Source organism: Liolophura sinensis, chromosome 7 (assembly GCF_032854445.1).
Source record: "Liolophura sinensis isolate JHLJ2023 chromosome 7, CUHK_Ljap_v2, whole genome shotgun sequence".
NCBI lineage: Eukaryota > Metazoa > Mollusca > Polyplacophora > Chitonida > Chitonidae > Liolophura > Liolophura sinensis.
Window position 1 is genome coordinate 21053093 of NC_088301.1, and position 18597 is coordinate 21071689.

Sequence of the window (18597 nt, forward strand, 5' to 3'; positions counted from 1 at the left end):
TAAATATATGGGGTTACCCGTGTACGTCTTAATAATTAGAGCATGGCGTGATATATAAACGGGGTATGTACATCATACTGTGGTGGCTGGACATTATAACAGAACTCGCTCGCCTATATGAAATTGTTTTCCTCAGAACTGCAATGCGCCTACATGTACATGAAGTCCCACTTAAAGCCGGATTCACACTGTGCAATTTGCCTAAACTTCTCGTCGAATTCGGCTAATCGATTAAAAATAAATCAGACTGGAGATACAAGTAGTCTAATTATACAAATGAACTGAAATAGCTTTAAATTGGCATACACTCAAAAATTAATCTGTTAATTTTAACAGAAATTAAGTCTGTTGTCTGAGTGATGCTAGAATGTATTCTATTATAACATAACATTCGGTCATATTCAGCATAATATCCTTTTAGTGTAATTCAGTATAATCTAGTTCAATAGAACAATCTGCTGCATTAACTGCATCACTCAGACAACCGGCTCTGTGTTAAAATTTACAGATTATTTTTTTGAATGCATATTTTCCGGCATTCGACTGTAGTTGAATACGACAGGTTGAGACGACAAATCGCACGGTGCGAACGCAGTTTTAGGGTTATGCTGAAACTCATAGCAATACAATGATGATAAATATATCGTAGAAGCTGAAAAGTTTTGTGCAGTGTTTTATTTTATCGTTGTTTAACGTCATAGACGAGACGTTTTCACTTACATACACGTTATCGGTCAGTTTGACGGGCCGAAAAATTAAAGAGCAGTGCCTGACGTAAACCACATACCGTTGACAAGTGACACAGACTTTCCCAAGTGTGACATAAATTTATACCACACTGGTGGAAAACAAGTGGTCTTTAACGAACGTACGTTGTCTCAAACAAATAATGTTAAATTTAAGAGAATGCTTGTTATCTAAGTGATGCTAAAATGTATAACTTTATTGCAACAGATTGCTCTGTTAAATATAACACATATATTTTATTAATTCATTTATAACGATTCTATTGGACTAACAGGATATTATGTTGAATATGACACAGTATTGTGTTATAATAACAGAATACATTCTGACATGACTCAGACCACAGATTTTCTGTTAAATTAAACAGATTGATTGTTTGAATGAAAAAAATCGGCTACATGTATGTAAACGATCACTTGAACGAGCGCAAACAGTGAGAGCGGGGGGAATCCAGAAATCCACTGTCAACACCCAGGATCGAACTCCAAACAATCCGAAAATCGTCGATCTGTCTGTCTGTCAGAGGTTTAGTGAACAGATTAGCCTAGGCCCAAGCGACGATCCATTAAAGTTTGGAGGTGATCCCTCTCTGGATCCGTATCTTTAAACGACTCTTCCTGTCAATTTTCTGTCAGCAACATTATACGGATTTTGATGAAAGGACCCCTAGTTGCAGCAACGAGATGGGAAATCGTCCCTTGGTGGTACACTAATGAGATGGCATTTGTTTTTCTTGCATAAAAACTGGGGTAAATTAACATAACTGAATTTCACTGGTGGCGTGTGACCTTTTGCCAAAGATGACAAGGTCGTCGCTGATCCGGTTTTATACTCCACAGTGTACGTGAAGTCTGTATCTAATTCAGTTAGGCCGCAGTTATCTTGCGGAATTTATTCTAACGAACTGTCTGTATAGATATTAGATCCTATAGGCAGTCGGCACACTGATCCTATTTAATGTAATGTCGTTGTTAAATTAAACAGATACGTTTTTTTTAGAGTTCTATTCTGTTATATGGAATAGCACTCTAAAAAAACGAATCTGTTTAATTTAACACAAAGTCTAATGAGTGACCCTAAAATGTAGGCCTATTCTGTTATTGCAGCAGATTGTTCTTTTAGATAAAGCACACATATTCTGTTAACTCAACATAAAGGTTGTATTAGACCAACAGGATATTACGTTGAATATGACAAGAGTATTTTGTTATGACAACATCATACATTATAGTACCACGTATGCCACAGACTTTCTGTTAACTTTAACAGATTATTTTTTGGCGGGGTGAAAAATCTTTGTGGCACAATTTGACTGAACGTAACAAATTTTTAGCTGGGCCTACACTTGTAGGCCTTAAGCGACTTCAACCTCATGCTAGAGAATACCTCACGTCATTCGGCAGAGGATCTGCCACTATATGAGCAGACTAGTGAACGGCCTGGGTGACAATTTTGGGGGCGGTTTTCCATGTATGAGTTCCAGTAAACCACATGCTGGAGAATATCTCATGTCATTCCGCAGAATTTCTTTTCTGTTTGTTTCTAGACCGTTGGGATATCAGCCTATGTTGCCCGCCAGTTGTCCACATGTATGAATGTTTATGACGAGAAGAGAATAAATACGCTCAAGTGAAATAAACTTGAACTTGACAAAACCGTGAAGAGTTTGGTCTTGACCCAGGCACCACTCCGGCTGGTTCTTTTTCAACGGTTGTTTGCCGTTGTCAGATGTCAGCCACAAAGGATACTGCACGGCCTATAATGCCACTTTATGCAGAGCTTGGAAATTCACGAATTACATTTTGGTGGTGGCTCGGCTTTGCATACTTCATGACTGCATGAAGTCTTTAATACATTGTGGCTACAAGCAATTATGGATCGACGTTACGACAAAGAGTGAGATGGAAGAACTTGGGAATTTTGTGACATGAGAGTTATCTCCCTTGCATGTCAACATTTCTTTGACAGATAGCCCTATAAAGCCGATGTGATTCATCCAAATGCATGGAATCGGTGTGTTGTTTGGGAGTTTTGACATTAACCAGGGATCCATCCATATCTCTCATTTTCCAACGTCGACTCAATGGAACTGGTTCCAATGAGAGTACTGACGAACTCTCCCCAATGTGATCACAAATAAAGCCATTGAGCCCCCTCCCTACTCCTCCCCAAAGAATAAAATAACCACTGCATGGCGATCCGTAAGAAAGGTCATGGTTCTTAAAATTGGACAAAAATAAGCTGAGTATGATCTGCTATGTTAAATCAGTACTAGCTTCTCTAGTTTATTGTCAGGTTTGTCCCTTTATGAATTCGTTTTTTTTTCCCGGAAAGGACACTTTCGGCAGTTTTTAAGCATATTAGAGCGTATCTGTTTTGACGAGTTGTAGATGCTAGCCCATTGGGTGATCTAATTGCATTATTCTTCTCCAAACCCATGTGTATTGTATGGAAGTCTGGATATAATGTAAAAGTTTTTTCGCAGATAAAGAACTTACATCATTAAAAGTATTAAAAAGAAAAAAGTGAAATATAATAACACAAAGAGCGATTTTAATGATTATATATCTACATGTGCATTCACTAACATACATTGACTGAAGTGAAGGTGGGGTTTTCAAAATTGCATAAATCCCCAAATAAAGCTCGCTTTGTTTTGGGGTCAAGAAGCTGTGGCATCAAATTTGTATCTAGTCTCTAAACGAAGGCACTACATGAAGTACAGTCATTTTGGGAAAAGTACTGTGATGAAATTGCAGAGAATTCAAGCGTCAAGTGTACATGTACGTGGATTCCTAGAAACTCCAACGAAGAACTTGATGCTCGAATACACGAACAGTATAAAGATATCTCTACTTGGGATTTCTGCACTCTCAATACCACTTCTCTTTACACTGATTATTTTAATTGATAGAATTCTTCCGGTGTTTAATAAATTCGCTACATTAATATCAATAACAATCTTTAGTTCTACTGTAAATAAGCGTTACTATTCATGGGATCTTTCATTGTTTATCGAGGTGCTTGAATTTCTCATTAATAGTATCTGTGTGAAATTCGGAGGAAGCCATATGTCAACAATGTACAGGTATTCTGATGGTTGCAAATTGCATCCCTCCACGGAAACCCATTTCTTGGCCGACCTATGCCTTTTCTCGTATGAATACCACTATACGCAGAAATTATTTAAAATTAATCTTCATCAGGTACGATGTTTTTCATTCACTAAACGGTATGTTGATGTTTCAGCTATAAACAACCTATATGTAGCAAAGGCTGTAAATGACGTACGTCTACCTTTAGAGGTCTTTATAGGTCTCTCCATCTTCTTGGTACATCTTATCTGGACATCTAATTGTTTTATTTATTTATTTAATTGGTGTTTTACGCCGCACTAAAGAATATTTCACTTATACGACGGCGGCCACCATTATGGTGGGAGAAAACCGGGCAGAGCCCGTAGGGAACCCATAACCATTCGCAGGTTGCTGATGGACCCTCCCTCTTACGGCCGGACAGGCACATTTCTAATTGCACAGAGATCAAAATGGTTTCCTGTCACAGCGACTTCGTGATAAGAGGAATAGTTTCAGCTCACATATATTAAATTATCCTTACTTGGCATTCTCTGTTGAAGGCACTTTGGTGAGTGTCGCAGTGTAAGAAATTGTTTAAATATATATATCCGGTTGACCAGATTACAGATCTAAGGCTCTGTAATATGTTAATATCTATGCATATCAAAATTAAGTCTTGAAGATGAAAACACTATATTGCACGTCAAAATTTACATAAGAGTACACCAGTATGCCGTTGTGTACATACGGCTAAAGAGACAGAGACTCCATAAATATACATGTATCCGTTACACAAGCGTGTACGCTTGTACGCATGCGCAAGTTCTGTCGGAATAATTTTGCGTTTTATCATTCGTTACAAATGTTTTACAAGTCTATGTTCTCAAAAATATATATTAATATGTGTATAAATATAGAAGAAAGACAACTTTGCCACCAAGACTATAGAAATGACACTTGTTACAAAGTATCAACATAATGACAGATGTTTTAAAACAGCCGTGGGACATATAAATGAGATAAAAACATGAGATAAAAGCATAACAAAAAAAAAATAATAAAAACATTCGCAGACAATGTCATTCCATTTTATAAGGCACACGTATAGATAAGGCACAATGTATTCTAGCACTGTTCATGTTCATAATATATGAAAGGATGGACTCGCTAAATCCTCACAACATAAACCGATGAGTTTTTGCGAGTATACCTAGCTTTATGGTGTGCCCAGTTTGGAGAGGCCTTTCCAGGGCAGGTGTACTATTACGCCTCGCCTAATCACTACAAACATGATGCTTTCATTCACTATAAAATAGACCTGTGCGAGCAACTCGTCGTCATGGCAACACAGGTGAGGCTTTTCGTACCTCCACTATCATTCTATAGTCCACGGCCTCTGTCTTACAAAGGCACAAAGGTACAAAGGAATCCATGGGCGACGGATATCTCATTCCAAACAAAGTGGTCAGGTAACTGATACATGTATGTCTCTCCTCCGAGTCTCAGGTTAAAGTATCTTTTACAGCAGCACAGCGGGGTACATATTCATTCGGCATGTAGGTTACCATCGTTTCCATGCAGGGCACAAGGCGCGTGGAGCTGTGAGAAGACGCCGATGTAAGCAGAGACAATAATACACATTTTCGTCCAAGGTGCATAAGGAACACACGCGCCGTTGGAGTGATCATTCCACTCTGATACATACATATTAATTGCTGTTTCTCATTCAGTACTTATTTCAACAGCTTACGCTAACTCACGGCTAACTCTCTACGAAATATTACATGTCGCATAAAATTTATCAACTCCACAAAATCATGGCGCGAAACTCGTTACTCTCAAACGCTACGAAGATTGAAGACGAAAAGAGATTAAAACTGACGTGCACAATGCAAGTAAAAGATTTTCAATCATACTCGATGGAAAAGTGTTGTTTTTGACAGGATCCTTGCATCAAACCGACGGTAATCATATAAAAATCAATAAGCATGCGTCGTGTCCAATGTACGTCACTTCCGCGAAGCCCATGCCCATTAACATCGTTTTCTCAGCGCGTGCATGACGTGAGGCTTTCAAGGTGAATATGGCGGTGGGGGCGGAGCGCTTGGAATAAGTGCTGGGGCGGAGTTCTCATGTATCAAATGGGTGGTGCTCTGACCTGCGACTGACCACCTGTGCGGACTGTCATCTTTCCCGCCAGTTTGTCCATACTCTGACCAGCGGCGAGATGTCATTCCTGTCCAGTTCGGAGCTGAAGCGCCTGTCCAGTCTGCGACAGTGCCTGGAGCGTTGATTGGCACAGAGCCAACAGCTATTTCTAACTTACTTTTTAGATGTCTTCGCCTACTCATGGAGACTTTGATCTGAAATAATAAAGTTGACGTCAAGACCTTGATATTGCAGGATTCAGGAATGAATCAGGTTATTACCTTTGTCATTCATTGGGAGAAATTTCTCGTGCAGTTAAAATAAATCTGACAAAAACTTGGCAAGTGGTTTTGATATTTAATCTCTTACTATACATACGTGCAATAAAAATTGTGCATATGTTAAATAACGGTTTCTTGTACATACATGTCAGTAAACTTCTTCAATAAAAATGCGCAAATTTTTGTTAAAACGTCGACTCTTTTCAATGGCATTTAGAAATTGAGCTGGATAGCAGAAGGAATATATGGAACACAGCTTCTATTCATTCAGTGAGCGATCACTATAGGTAGGGGGAATTAGGCGTCCATTGCCTCGGTTAATATGTGGCTTTAACCGGCGTATTTCAATGGCTTCCATCAGCTTTCTTGTTGTGGTGTTTAGAGTTCGAAAAAAATCTTGTGACGTCAGAGTTCCTAAACTCTGATAGTATGGTCCATAAAGCTCACCTTTGAATTCAAAGGTATGAACGCCTTTGACTCTTTTAGCAAAAATCTAAAAAAAGGTAAAAGTATACCTATGCACAGTTTTAAGTGGTCTATTTATTGATGCCTACTTCCATTTTTAGAGGTCTTTTCCTTTAAATACCCATTGCTGTAACCAGTTGATCGTTATGCTTGATAACGGTATAAGAACCTATACCAAAACGTCTCTCACTGAATAAATAGAATTTGTGATCCATATATTAGTTCAGTTTTGTTTTGTCAATACGTAGAAATCCTTGGTACTTGGGAAGGTCTGCAAGCAACCTGTGGATGGTTGTGGGTTTTCCTCGGATTCTGAACGGTTTCCTCCCATCATAATGCTGGCCGCCGTCGTATAAGTCAAATATTCTTGAGTACCGCATAAAACACCAAATAAATAAATAAATTTCGGCACATTACTCAACCGGAAAATCCGAATGTCAGTAATCATGAAATACGGAACAGAAGTTTATTAAGCGTTGGTGTCACCCCTATGTGACACCTTCTTCTTGGGATGGTAGGTGTACAAATAAAAATTTATTTCACATGTGTACTGAAGATTTCCACATATACATATTCACATATATGTGCAAATAAACCGAAATACAAATACATTTGTACATATGTGCTAAACAGCTGTACATATGTCCTAGCTCTTAAATTTGTTTACATATACGTGAAATAAACTTATATTGTACATAATCTTAAACTAGTGATACTAGTATTCTTCACTTACCCATAATTCATAGCGCAGATCTATGAGATTGCAATGGTCCAGTCGAAATGGCGGGACAGTGAGAGGAAGTTGAAGCTGTAAGTTTCCGGCCCAGAAATCCTTGTCCGCCTCTGGTACCGGTGACAGTTTTGTTTCGGCAAGCTGCTCCGAATGTACTTTGTTGGATTTGTTGGCATGGTATGTTACTGTCTGCGAACAGAAAAATTGTTTCACGTCAGCGAAGTTTTCGGGAAGGCCCGGAGTGAAGGGCGAACATACAATAAATATGAAAGATTGCGTATTGACTTCACTGCCTATTGCTTAGTTGCTTCCTTAGCAACTATATGTTTGCTTGCAAGATTTCGGCTGATTGGTTACATATTGCTTAGCAATATATCGATCAAGTTTGATTTTATGAAGTTATTAAATATGAGTCATATTACTCTACTCACTGGTTCGTAAGATAAACATTGAGCCGTGTTCATATGATTTTGTTCACCATGAACACAATTCAGACAACACTTTTGCATTTCAAACTGTTTTGGGTCACAGCGTTTCTTTAACACCTGTGTTTCATAGGGGGCCTGATCGTATTAGATTTGTAAAAGCTTGTGAGTGAAATCTTTCACCTCCACGTAGCTGATAAAATATATTCCACTTCACGCAACACATTTGTCCACAGTGCTTTGTAGTTCAAAAGTGCAGGGATTAATTTGAACAAAGCTCACAGCAGTCTGTACAGAGTGCACAGCATACATACTCTTAAAGAAGCAAAGTAACTCCGAAGAAATTCATTTGACGACCTCAAAATGAATTTTTTCGGAGTTACTTTGTTTATTTATTATGCTAATCTGTGCAGTGGCTCAATTAGATATGTATTCTTTTTATCATTTATTTGATCGACGTTAATATCATACTTTATAATTTCCCCCTTTAATACAGTGTAGTCAGTTTTATTGGCGGAGGAAAACGAAGAGCTCGGGTTAAACTACGGACCTTTGGCATGTTAGTGGCGAACAATCCCATGCGCATGTGACATACGACATTTTGGTGGAAGGCACGAGGTGGAAGGCATAGCTAGGAGAGCGCCTTCTTGTCACAAAGAACCCGAGAACAATTGAAACAGGTGAATAAACATGGAGAATTCCCTGTCTCAAAATGGGACTAAAATCAGTCTCGTGTCACTTGTAGCGACCGAAACGCACCGAAACACTATTTATTAGATTCGTGTTATAGGCTGTACTCAAGAATATTTCAATCACTTATACGACGGCGGCCAGTATGATGGTGGGAGGATACCGGTCACGACCATTCGCGGGCTGCTGGTTGACCTTCCCACGTACAGCCGGAGAGGAAGCCAGCGTGAGCTGGACTTGAACTCACAGTAAGCGCACTGGTGAAAGGCTCCTGGGTCATTGCGCTACTCCTTTATAAACCAGGTGGTTACAATCCGCTATCACCTTTATGGTCACCTGTATATTTATTTATTTGATTGTTGCTTAACACCATAGTCACTTTCCACATTTTAATGGATGGAAGAAACTTGAATGCCAAGCCGTAACCACCTAATTTTGAGAAGTTACTGTCCACCCTTTCAAACATGTGACGTACAGGTATGTACACCATGTTTGTTGAAGTCAAGTGGTATGGTTATATAAACTGCGCATACGGCCACACGAGTGTCGTCGATCGCTTATGTCGTCGTCATATGACTGAAAAATTTTTGAGTACGACGTTAAACCCCAAGCACTCACTCACTCACTCGATCGCTTATGGTCACCTTGCAAGGCTCTACGAAATCATATGCAGTCGTAGGGTTATGTGTGATAACATTGTTCCATTTGTAAATGACACAAACTCTAATGGCAAAACCCTCACACTCACGTCCATTTTGAGCAGTCTGTCGCCTTAATGGTAAGAGACTTTTTTCCTTACAAATCTTGCGGCTCCTGTGTTTGTATATTTATCATGAATTTATAAATTTATTTATTTCATTGGTGTTTTACGCCGTGCTAAAAATATTTCACTTATATACACGACAGCAGCCAGCATTAGGATGAGTGGAAACTGGGTAGAGCCCGAGGGAAACCAACGACCATTCGCAGCTTGCTGGAAGACCTTCCCACATACGTATTATAAATTCATTTAACTTTTACTTATTGGCCAAACTTCCCATCTTGTCAGGTAAGCTGCCAGCGGAAGTTTATTAGAACAGAGACCCGACATAAAACCTTTAGTTTTAGATCCACATGATCTACTTCATTGACTTTCTGTCTGCATTTATTTTGCTTTTCGCATAGTATTGTTTTCAGGTCACGACTGACACTTTCAGTAGTGTCTACATCTGTTCAAAATTAAACGATTTGGTGGCAAAACACTAGAAATATTTTATATAGACTGTGTGAAGGTCTAGCTCGTACCTTAAAGAGTTTGACGGAAATACTCTCAATTCCTCTTCCGGTTTGGTTGATAACCTGTCCGTGGACTACGATTGGTTCTCCAGGCGTATATCCGGACTTTGATGTGGTCCACGTGACTTGCACAGACCCGGAGAAACAGCACAGTAAGTTGAATGGAAGAGAGCCTTGGACTTGCTGTGGAATCTGAAAAAATGCATGAAGTGGATTATGGTTTTCGTCCTCATACGACGACATGAAATTGGCATGGAATGTTCCTCGAACAAAAATTTACTCTCAAGTCAAACACTATATTAATGTTGTAAATGTTGTACGCTTTTCTTACAAGCAAAAAACTTGCATCATTTTGTTGAAACCGTGTCCGGGGCCGATTCAAAAAAGCCATTTCTGACTTAAGTCAGAATTTCAAATACGATCTTAAGGCTTATTTTTCAGTTTTATACAGTAAAATTTTGTCCATCTCATCAGTATTATCTTCAGACAAATGTATCCAAATTTTAACATTCAGTGCCAAAAACTAAGTCTTGTGGAGAGGTTTTAAATTTTGATTTAATTTAGAAATGCCTTTGTGGAATTGGCCCCTGGTACTTACGTGAGCATTCGGTTCCTTGTTAAGGTCTACATATCTGTGGATGGTGAGCAACAAGGGGTGGGTGGTCTCGTCAAAGTTCCAGGGACGGTCTATCACAGCTCTCATCCGGTATACGATACTGCCATACTTTCCACGAAACGTCGACGGAATGTTCTCCGGGATGAGAGCCTGGAAGGGGTACCGAACCGGGCCGACTTGGTGGACAGAGTTCTTCCCCTTGTCTCCGGGAGCTGAAATCAAAAGTTTGCATGAATCCCTGTGAATATGTTGAAATATTTACATTCAGTCATTTTCGCGCAAACAGGTATTCGCACAAATTGCACATGGAATACTTAATTATTTTATCACACACCGCCAATCAAGGAACATAAATTGCCCATGGAATACTTAATCATTTTATCACACACCGCCAATCAAGAAACATAAATTGCCCATGGAATACTTAATCATTTTATCACACACCGCCAAAAAAGGAACATCAATTGCTCATGGAATACTTAATCATTTTATCACACACCGCCAAACACTGAACATAAATTGTCCATGAAACACTTAATCATTTTATCACACCCCGCCAAACACTGAACATAAATTGCTGTTGATATATTCACGTTTCATACGCTCATTTAATCATGTAACCAAGGGATGACCTCAACTAAAGCAAAATAAACCAAATTTCTTATCTGGTCACAACAAAAGCCGTGAAGTACGGCCACGTGACATCGCTTCTCTTTCACATCAGAGTTGTATCCTTACAATTTATTGCCTTACTTATTTAACGCCTTACTGAAGAGTTCTCAATTTTTTATACATGGGTGAAGGGTATCCAGCTTAAACCATCGACCTTTGGCAAGTTGCTGACGAACTTTCCCACCTGTGACGCGCAGATATATGCACACCATGTTGGTGGAAGACTAGTGGTCCTCAACGAATTTTACACGGCACAAACGGGCTGTGGGTTAGTTATTCTCATCCGAAGGGGTCACTCAGAGTGGGGGAATGTAAAATTTATCGATTTAACCACAGTCCTTGGGGTAAACCAACTAGCTTGGGCAAGTTCCTTTTATTTATTTATTTATTTGAATGGTCTTTCACGTCCTACTCAAGAATGCCTCACTTACAAGACGGCGGCCAACATTATGATGGGAGGAAACACATGACCATCCAAACATTGCTGGTGGATATGTGTGGCCAAAGAAGCTTGCATGAGATGGACAAACTTACTGATATTGATCTTCATACCTGTACAGAAATTCACACATCCTCTGCGTTTTTGAATGTGGTATATTACACCTATATACACCTTATAGCCACTTACCTTTGCCATATATAATGATTGTTTGATCTACATATTTCTCGCTCGTCTTCAGAATCAGCCTACTGTCATCGGGATTTTTCTTCCACTTCACATTGGCCTCACCAGAGAAGTACAATCGAATACCTGTAGTGAAACGACATCATTTATTTACTAGTTCTTTTTGTCTAATCCTTGTTTAACACCATACTGAAGAATTTTTCATTTAATTGCATCGGGTACAAAACCTGATAATTTGAATAAAAATGCAAACATGGATAAATTTATAATTAGAATGAGTAAATGTCCAAGTCATGTTTATCATTCTCGCGAAGTTTCATTAAGGTGATGTGAAAACTGTGAGACTACCAGGCCCAAACATAAAACCTTACTCAACTGACCCAAACAAAAAGCTTACTCGGACACTGACACCACTTTCCCCCCACACGCACAATACCTCGCCTTACTTCGTAACGGCGAGCTAAAATTTTTATGTACGACGCAAAATTATAACCATACATACACATTTTAATTGCATAATGGCGGTGAGTTTTATCGATGAACGAAACGAAGTGCCTTGAGAAAACCGCCGACTTTGACAATAACGAACTTTTCAACGGATAACCGAGAGATATACGTCATATTGGTGTTAGACTGTGCAATCTGCCCTACAAGTATTATCACTGATAGCATGGACAGTGACAGTCAGGGATAAGTCACAAAGCCCCTGTAAACACTTTGATAAAGTAGTGTGGACAATGATAAGATACACAACCCAAATTTTTGTAAGCCCGCATGCAAATAATGGTCTAACTTCCTCGAGCGCTCTGGACGTTATGTAGGCGTTCATTTTGAACCAATCTAAGATACACTATTTGTTTTAGGTCAACTCATCTCAACGGGGATTCCCCTAAAATCCAGAGACACGTTCATTGATTGGTTAGTATTATGGTACACTCTCTAGTACAATGAGATGAGCCCATACTGGACTATTTTTTACTTCCCTGAAATTTTTACTGAGTTTCACACTTAAGAATATTTCCTAACACATCGTCAGCTTTGTGATTCATATACGACCTCGTATAAATTAGATATAGCTGACAATGATTTATTTATTTATTGATTTATTTAACTGATGTTTTACGCCCTAATCAAGAATATTTCACTTATACGACGGCAGCCCGAATATATTATGGTGGGAGGAAATCGGGCGGCAAAAGTCCGCGGCAAACTAGCTGATAATGTGATGTTTAACATACAGTCTTGACGGTGTATATAGCCTTTGTTCCATTTGATTACAGTAAACATTGTTGAACCAAAGATTATATTTTGTCTTTATTGGTTCAAAAAAGTTTTGTAGTTGTCAATGTAGTAGTGGTGAAGCTGAAAGCTACATTTAACACAAGTTATATGCCTACTCCAGCTTCAAAATCTTTGCATGCCTTTAAAAGATGAGGTTTTCCCTTGATTTGATCATATTGTTTAAAAACCTTACGCAAGCATATTTCGCGACAAAGGCCGGTATATATTATAGGTAAAGGAAACCGACGATGTCATATTGGTGGAAGGCAAGTGGTCTCCCTTGATGAACTGAATTAATACACGAACAATGGCAGCAGGGGAAGCTTTAAAATTTCTGGCCGCAGCTTGTATTTAAATATATCACATGATAAAGCATAAACTGAAAACTTGATAGCATTGCTGTAAAAGCATCCTATTCAATCCAACGCAATTGCAAATATACCTTCTGGCTCCTTCGTATGAATGTACATATATACACCTTCCCTATTTTCTTGGTAATTTCGTACATTTAAAGGAAAGTTTTTAAAGAGACAACTATTTGTGCGGCATTAAAATTATATTTTCTTTTCAATTAAGGTCCTCCAAATTTTTCTTGATTTTTCAAATATAATAAATGTCTGTAAGAAAAACGAATATAATTTCTCTGAAAACTGAATATTACATATACTGAAATACAATTATTTTAACGAAGCTGCTGAAGTTTTTTTTATTCGGTATGTTACATTTTAGCGCAAATCAACGAGACTTTTCAAGACAAGGAATTTTTTAAGTACGACGTAAAACCCTAAGCTTATACATGCATACATACATTCGTATAGTCTGTGACTTCGATAGCGATCATTAAAACACCTACACAGATAGATCTAATAAACTATTCTGTACTATTCTATTGACGACTGTATCACAGCTATACATGATGGACAGGAGCACAGGAACTGAACAATGAATTGTGACATGCTATCAATCCATGAACCGAACCCCTGAAGGATTGAATGGTTCTCACGCGACCGTATGCAGTCAGCAAAGTGCAGATCTACCCGCACGTATTTATTTATTGGCCTAGAGCACATATTTGCACAGAGCATACATGCCTTTCATGAAAATATGGTGACTATACAAGGACTTCGTGGGGAGATGGCTGGACTGGAAATTGTCAGCAAAATATCCAAACTCCCTTATCAAACGAAATGTTCTGTATCTAGCAAAAATAACTCAAATCATTGCCTTTCACACTCAAAAAAATAATCTGTTAATTTCAACAGAAAATTTGTTGTCTGAGTGATGCTAGAGTGTATTCTGCTATTGCAGCAGATTGTTCTGTTAAATATAACACGCATATTCCATTAATTCAACATAAACATTCTATTAGACTAACAGGATATTATGTTGGATATAACAGAATATTGTGTTTATAATAACAAAATACATTCCAGCATCACTAAAAAAAAGCAAACTTTTTATTAAAATCAAAAGATTAATTTTTTGAGTGCAGTAACTATCAGGCGTACAAATACTATTTACACTGTTAAAATGATTCCAAAGTTCGAAAAAGTTGTAACAGGCGACCCGCTTTATAAATGATTTTGACTTATACTAAATTAATGGCAAAACTGCGATTGGATTTGCACTGATCGATTTTATGGCAAAAAATCTCCGATACATAGTCATAATATCGCCTCTGCAATCGAAGACCAATTAGTCCGTTGTCCTGTTCTATTTATAACACACTATAGCAATCCATAACACGTTGTCAACGCCCATATTTTCTACAGACGTTGAGTATTTAAGGAAGAGCACGTTAGAATAAATCCGCTTTTTCTGAGTCACGATGTAACATTAGATATTCAGTCTTGTCCAAATACAGGTACGTTTACACCGGTATAAGCCTTAACTGCTTCCTTTACCAATGAAAATAATTGGTACATGTATACACCGACACGAATTGATACAGTGTATAGACATGCGTACTGATTGTACTCATATACATGATGTATAACCTAGTACTTATTATTATTACTTATTTATTATTGTCACTTATTTATTTCTGTTATAGTATATGCATGTATGTATGCTTGGGGCTTTACGTCGTTAGGTGTTTGTACATGCACTGTGTCTTTTTCCTACAGGGATGTAGCATGCCGAATACACCAGACATCACACCTCACCCAGTCACATTGTACTGACACCGTGGACTAACCAGTCAAGTTTCCCTGCTCTAACCTCTCAGTGCTGAGCGCCAAGCCAGGCAGCAATAAGTCCAATTTTTAAAGTAATTTGGAAATTATCCAACCTAGGCTTGAACACAGGTTTCCCGACTTCAAATGGGACGCTGTAACCACTAGGCCACCGAAAATACGCATTGGTACATGCATGTATATACTGATTTTATGCATATACCTGTACAACATGTTTTGGTCTCTCGTCAGCATAACCAATACTGTGTTTGTGTATTTGCTGTACAGCTGATTCGTCCCTAAGTGACATGTAAATGGAACACCGTGGTGTATATACAATCGTTGGATCCGTGAAAGATAATGATATAGGATTTAGCCTTTTTATATGTCAACATAACAACTCCATGATTGAATAATCCTATTTATTTATTTATTTATTTATTTATTTATTTAGCACATTTCATTGGTATTTCTCTCTTATTTTTAATTAATCAAATTGCATCTATTAACCGAGCTGTTTAATTAACATTATGCCTGTATAAACAATATTTGGCATGGTCTTTCTCATATCAGATTCGGCTCCAAAATTGGATCAAAGGCTGCCTCAAAGTACACTTTCTTCACATTCCGTCTATTATCTATTGTATATTATGATTTTAAAGGTGATTTGTGAAATAAAGTGTTCGTGATCTATAACTGAAAATCTTAAACTACCTACATATATACTGCAGACAGACTTTTATGCATTTACGCATTGCATCCAATGATCACAACTGCTTTTATGCATTGCGTCCAATGATCACAACTGCTTTTATGCATTGCGTACGATGATCACAACTGATATTATAAGCTTGAATGGACCAATTATTGCATGGATACATGGATGATCAGTCAACCACTTAAATTCCAGTTGTTTCTCGAGATTCCCCAAGAGCCGAACTTATATATTTATTTTAATATTTTGTTAATTAATTTGTTAAATTTAACAGAAAGTTTGTTATCTGGGTGATGCTAAGAATGTACTCTGTTATTATAACACAATATTGTGTCACATTCAACATAATATCCTGTTAGTGTAATGGTTATGCTGAATTAATAAAACATATGTGTTATATTTAACAGAATAATCTGCTGCAATAACAGACTACATTCTAACATCACTCAGATAACAGACTTTCTGTTAAATTTAACAGAGTAAATAAGAGTGTACTAGCATCTTTGATGACGAGCCTGATTTATAGTTCTTCACATAAACACTGTTTAATAGTTTTTAGACATTATATAGCTTTGCTTTTCTGAGGCTGGGGCGGGTTTAACACAAATGCAACAGAGTACGGACAACCCTTTTGTATCGGAACACTGCACGTTATAGCCGGATGGGGCACAGCTGGCGCGCTCAAACAAACCACGGGATAATAAGAACCGGCCAAGTCTGCCAGGGTAATGGGTCATGGATAGAAACTATGTGGGGCAGAGTTTCAGGTGCTTGTGGGCAGCCAGACGCTGTCCTATAGAATAGGGCTGTACACGCCAGTATATATTTTGTGTCAGGAATACATAAAGCTTATAGCGTGTTTTACGCCCTACAAAATCCGGCTATAAACGTGTGGTATATAGATTTGCCTGGTCACATTTCTGGGTTTGATAATGTAATGTATAAATACGTGTGCTAAATAAACAAGCGGTACACATGTGGATGTGGACAACACAAAGATACCTTTCAGCAAATGCCTCTTACTGTATACATATTTACTTATGTACCTTATACCTATCTCAGTTTGAAATCACCATCCAATATATACACTTTGATCTGATATCATAGCCCTCCAGCTATATCCTTACTGGCCCACGCACGGGTAGGCCTATATGTCATTATAGGTAAACTGACTCGCATAAGGGAAAGTTCCCGGATGGAGGTTTTTTTATACACCTGTGACGCACAAAGTGATGATCATTTAGAAGACAACAAAGACCTTCATGTACAGGGTTATATATGTTTAACTACCGATAGTTGCCTCGGTTGAGAAGACATATATTTGGATGACAGGGTTGCTGGCATAGGCTTATTAGACTGACGGCGCTATAACGAATAAATGGTGAATTTGAGACCGATTAAATGTGATTTTTTCCCCCAAAACAACGAGAATATTAGATTGTACAGGCCATACATGGTAGGCTCTGCTAACACATGGAGGGCAAACAAAGATATAAAAGGAGCCAATCTGAATATTATCTAGTACTTCTATACTGTCTTAGCTATACTCCAGATAGTTTGAGATTATACGTGAATGATCTAAATCACGCCGTGGCATACCCATGGAACAAAGACAGCTGGGTGTGTGTACCACATCGGACATTAAACCTACCTCGCACTTTCATCTCCTCTTTCAGGTCGACAAGCACCCATCCTGTGATCACTTCCCCTGTGTAATACACGCCATTCTGGTGATCACTGGGGTTCAACTCGATCTTAAAACTCCTAATAACGCCCATGGCGTTAACTCCTGGTCCGATAGGCTACCCGCTTCACCAGGAGTCCTTGTCGAATACCGGGATGACCAAGGGATACAGGCTAACAACAGCAGCGCTAGCAGGATTAGGTGAACATGACAACCCCGATTATTTTTACCTTCTGCGTCTGACGAACTCACGCGTGACGCCCGTAAGCGTCACAGTGTGTAAATATGATGGGTACAGATGTACCTATAGCTGTTACATAGCACAAGTGTACAAGCCTTAGTGGGCAAAAACTTTGCGTAGTCCAAGTGTCGGCTTCGTCAGACCTTAATGCACGACCGCTCTAGCTACTAGTGAGCGCACACGTTGATAATCGGTTTACTGGCCTGCAGACAAGATAAGGCTCTGTGGTATTCTGGGTGCATCTGGGTCATTCTACAGTTCGCTCTACGTTCGGGGGACGGGAAGTTATGTCATGTATTTGTTTTGTTCTGTTTTATTGATTGAAATTGTTGACCTGCTGGCATGCGGAATGTTGACAGGCACACTTCGACACATGGTGCAGTTATAGATGCTCTGTCTTGAAACAGCTGTCCATGCAGGGCTGAAGATAAGGAGAGTGAAATATTTTATTGTCTATTTGATTTAAACCACATTCAAGATTATTTTGCTGATTTACTTGATGGCAGTTGTGTTTAATAATTGGAGAAATTTGGACAGAGCCTATAAGAAAGTACCGCCCATCGCCAGAACTTAATTCTCACTGTATATAGCCAGCTCCGGACGCATTGCAGAGCAGCCAAATTGGCGGCCAGAACTCCCTGGTCATGGGTGTCCAGAAGCGAGAGTGACTTCTTAGACGATTCACCCAGCGAGGGTTCAAGAGAACTGAAGAGAAAGCCTACCACCTAGAATCTGGTATGTCAGCAAG

At 38.7% G+C, this 18597-nt stretch overlaps 1 protein-coding gene across 1 annotated transcript; it reads right to left on the minus strand.

The window, feature by feature from the left end:
* Positions 1-5313: 5313 nt before the first annotated feature.
* Positions 5314-17930, minus strand: LOC135469982 (arrestin domain-containing protein 17-like). Its single transcript, XM_064748658.1, has 6 exons — positions 17576-17930; positions 11758-11880; positions 10440-10669; positions 9851-10033; positions 7452-7640; positions 5314-6187 (listed from the first exon to the last, which is right to left on the minus strand). Exons 1-6 carry the CDS (start codon positions 17700-17702, stop codon positions 5897-5899), a joined length of 1143 nt encoding a protein of 380 aa, XP_064604728.1. The 5' UTR covers positions 17703-17930; the 3' UTR covers positions 5314-5896.
* Between the last annotated feature and the right edge of the window lie 667 nt (positions 17931-18597).

What these genes read in the sequence shown, in the direction of transcription:
- LOC135469982 (XM_064748658.1), bottom strand. Translation starts at nt 17,702, where the DNA reads ATGGGCGTTATTAGGAGTTTTAAGATCGAGTTGAACCCCAGTGATCAC. An exon ending in AATCATTATATATGGCAAAG is followed by an intron (nt 10,670 to 11,757) that starts GTAAGTGGCTAT and finishes TTTTGATTTCAG; the next exon opens with CTCCCGGAGACAAGGGGAAG. An exon ending in ATCTGCGCTATGAATTATGG is followed by an intron (nt 6,188 to 7,451) that starts GTAAGTGAAGAA and finishes TTATTATTTCAG; the next exon opens with ATCAAAGTCTCCATGAGTAG.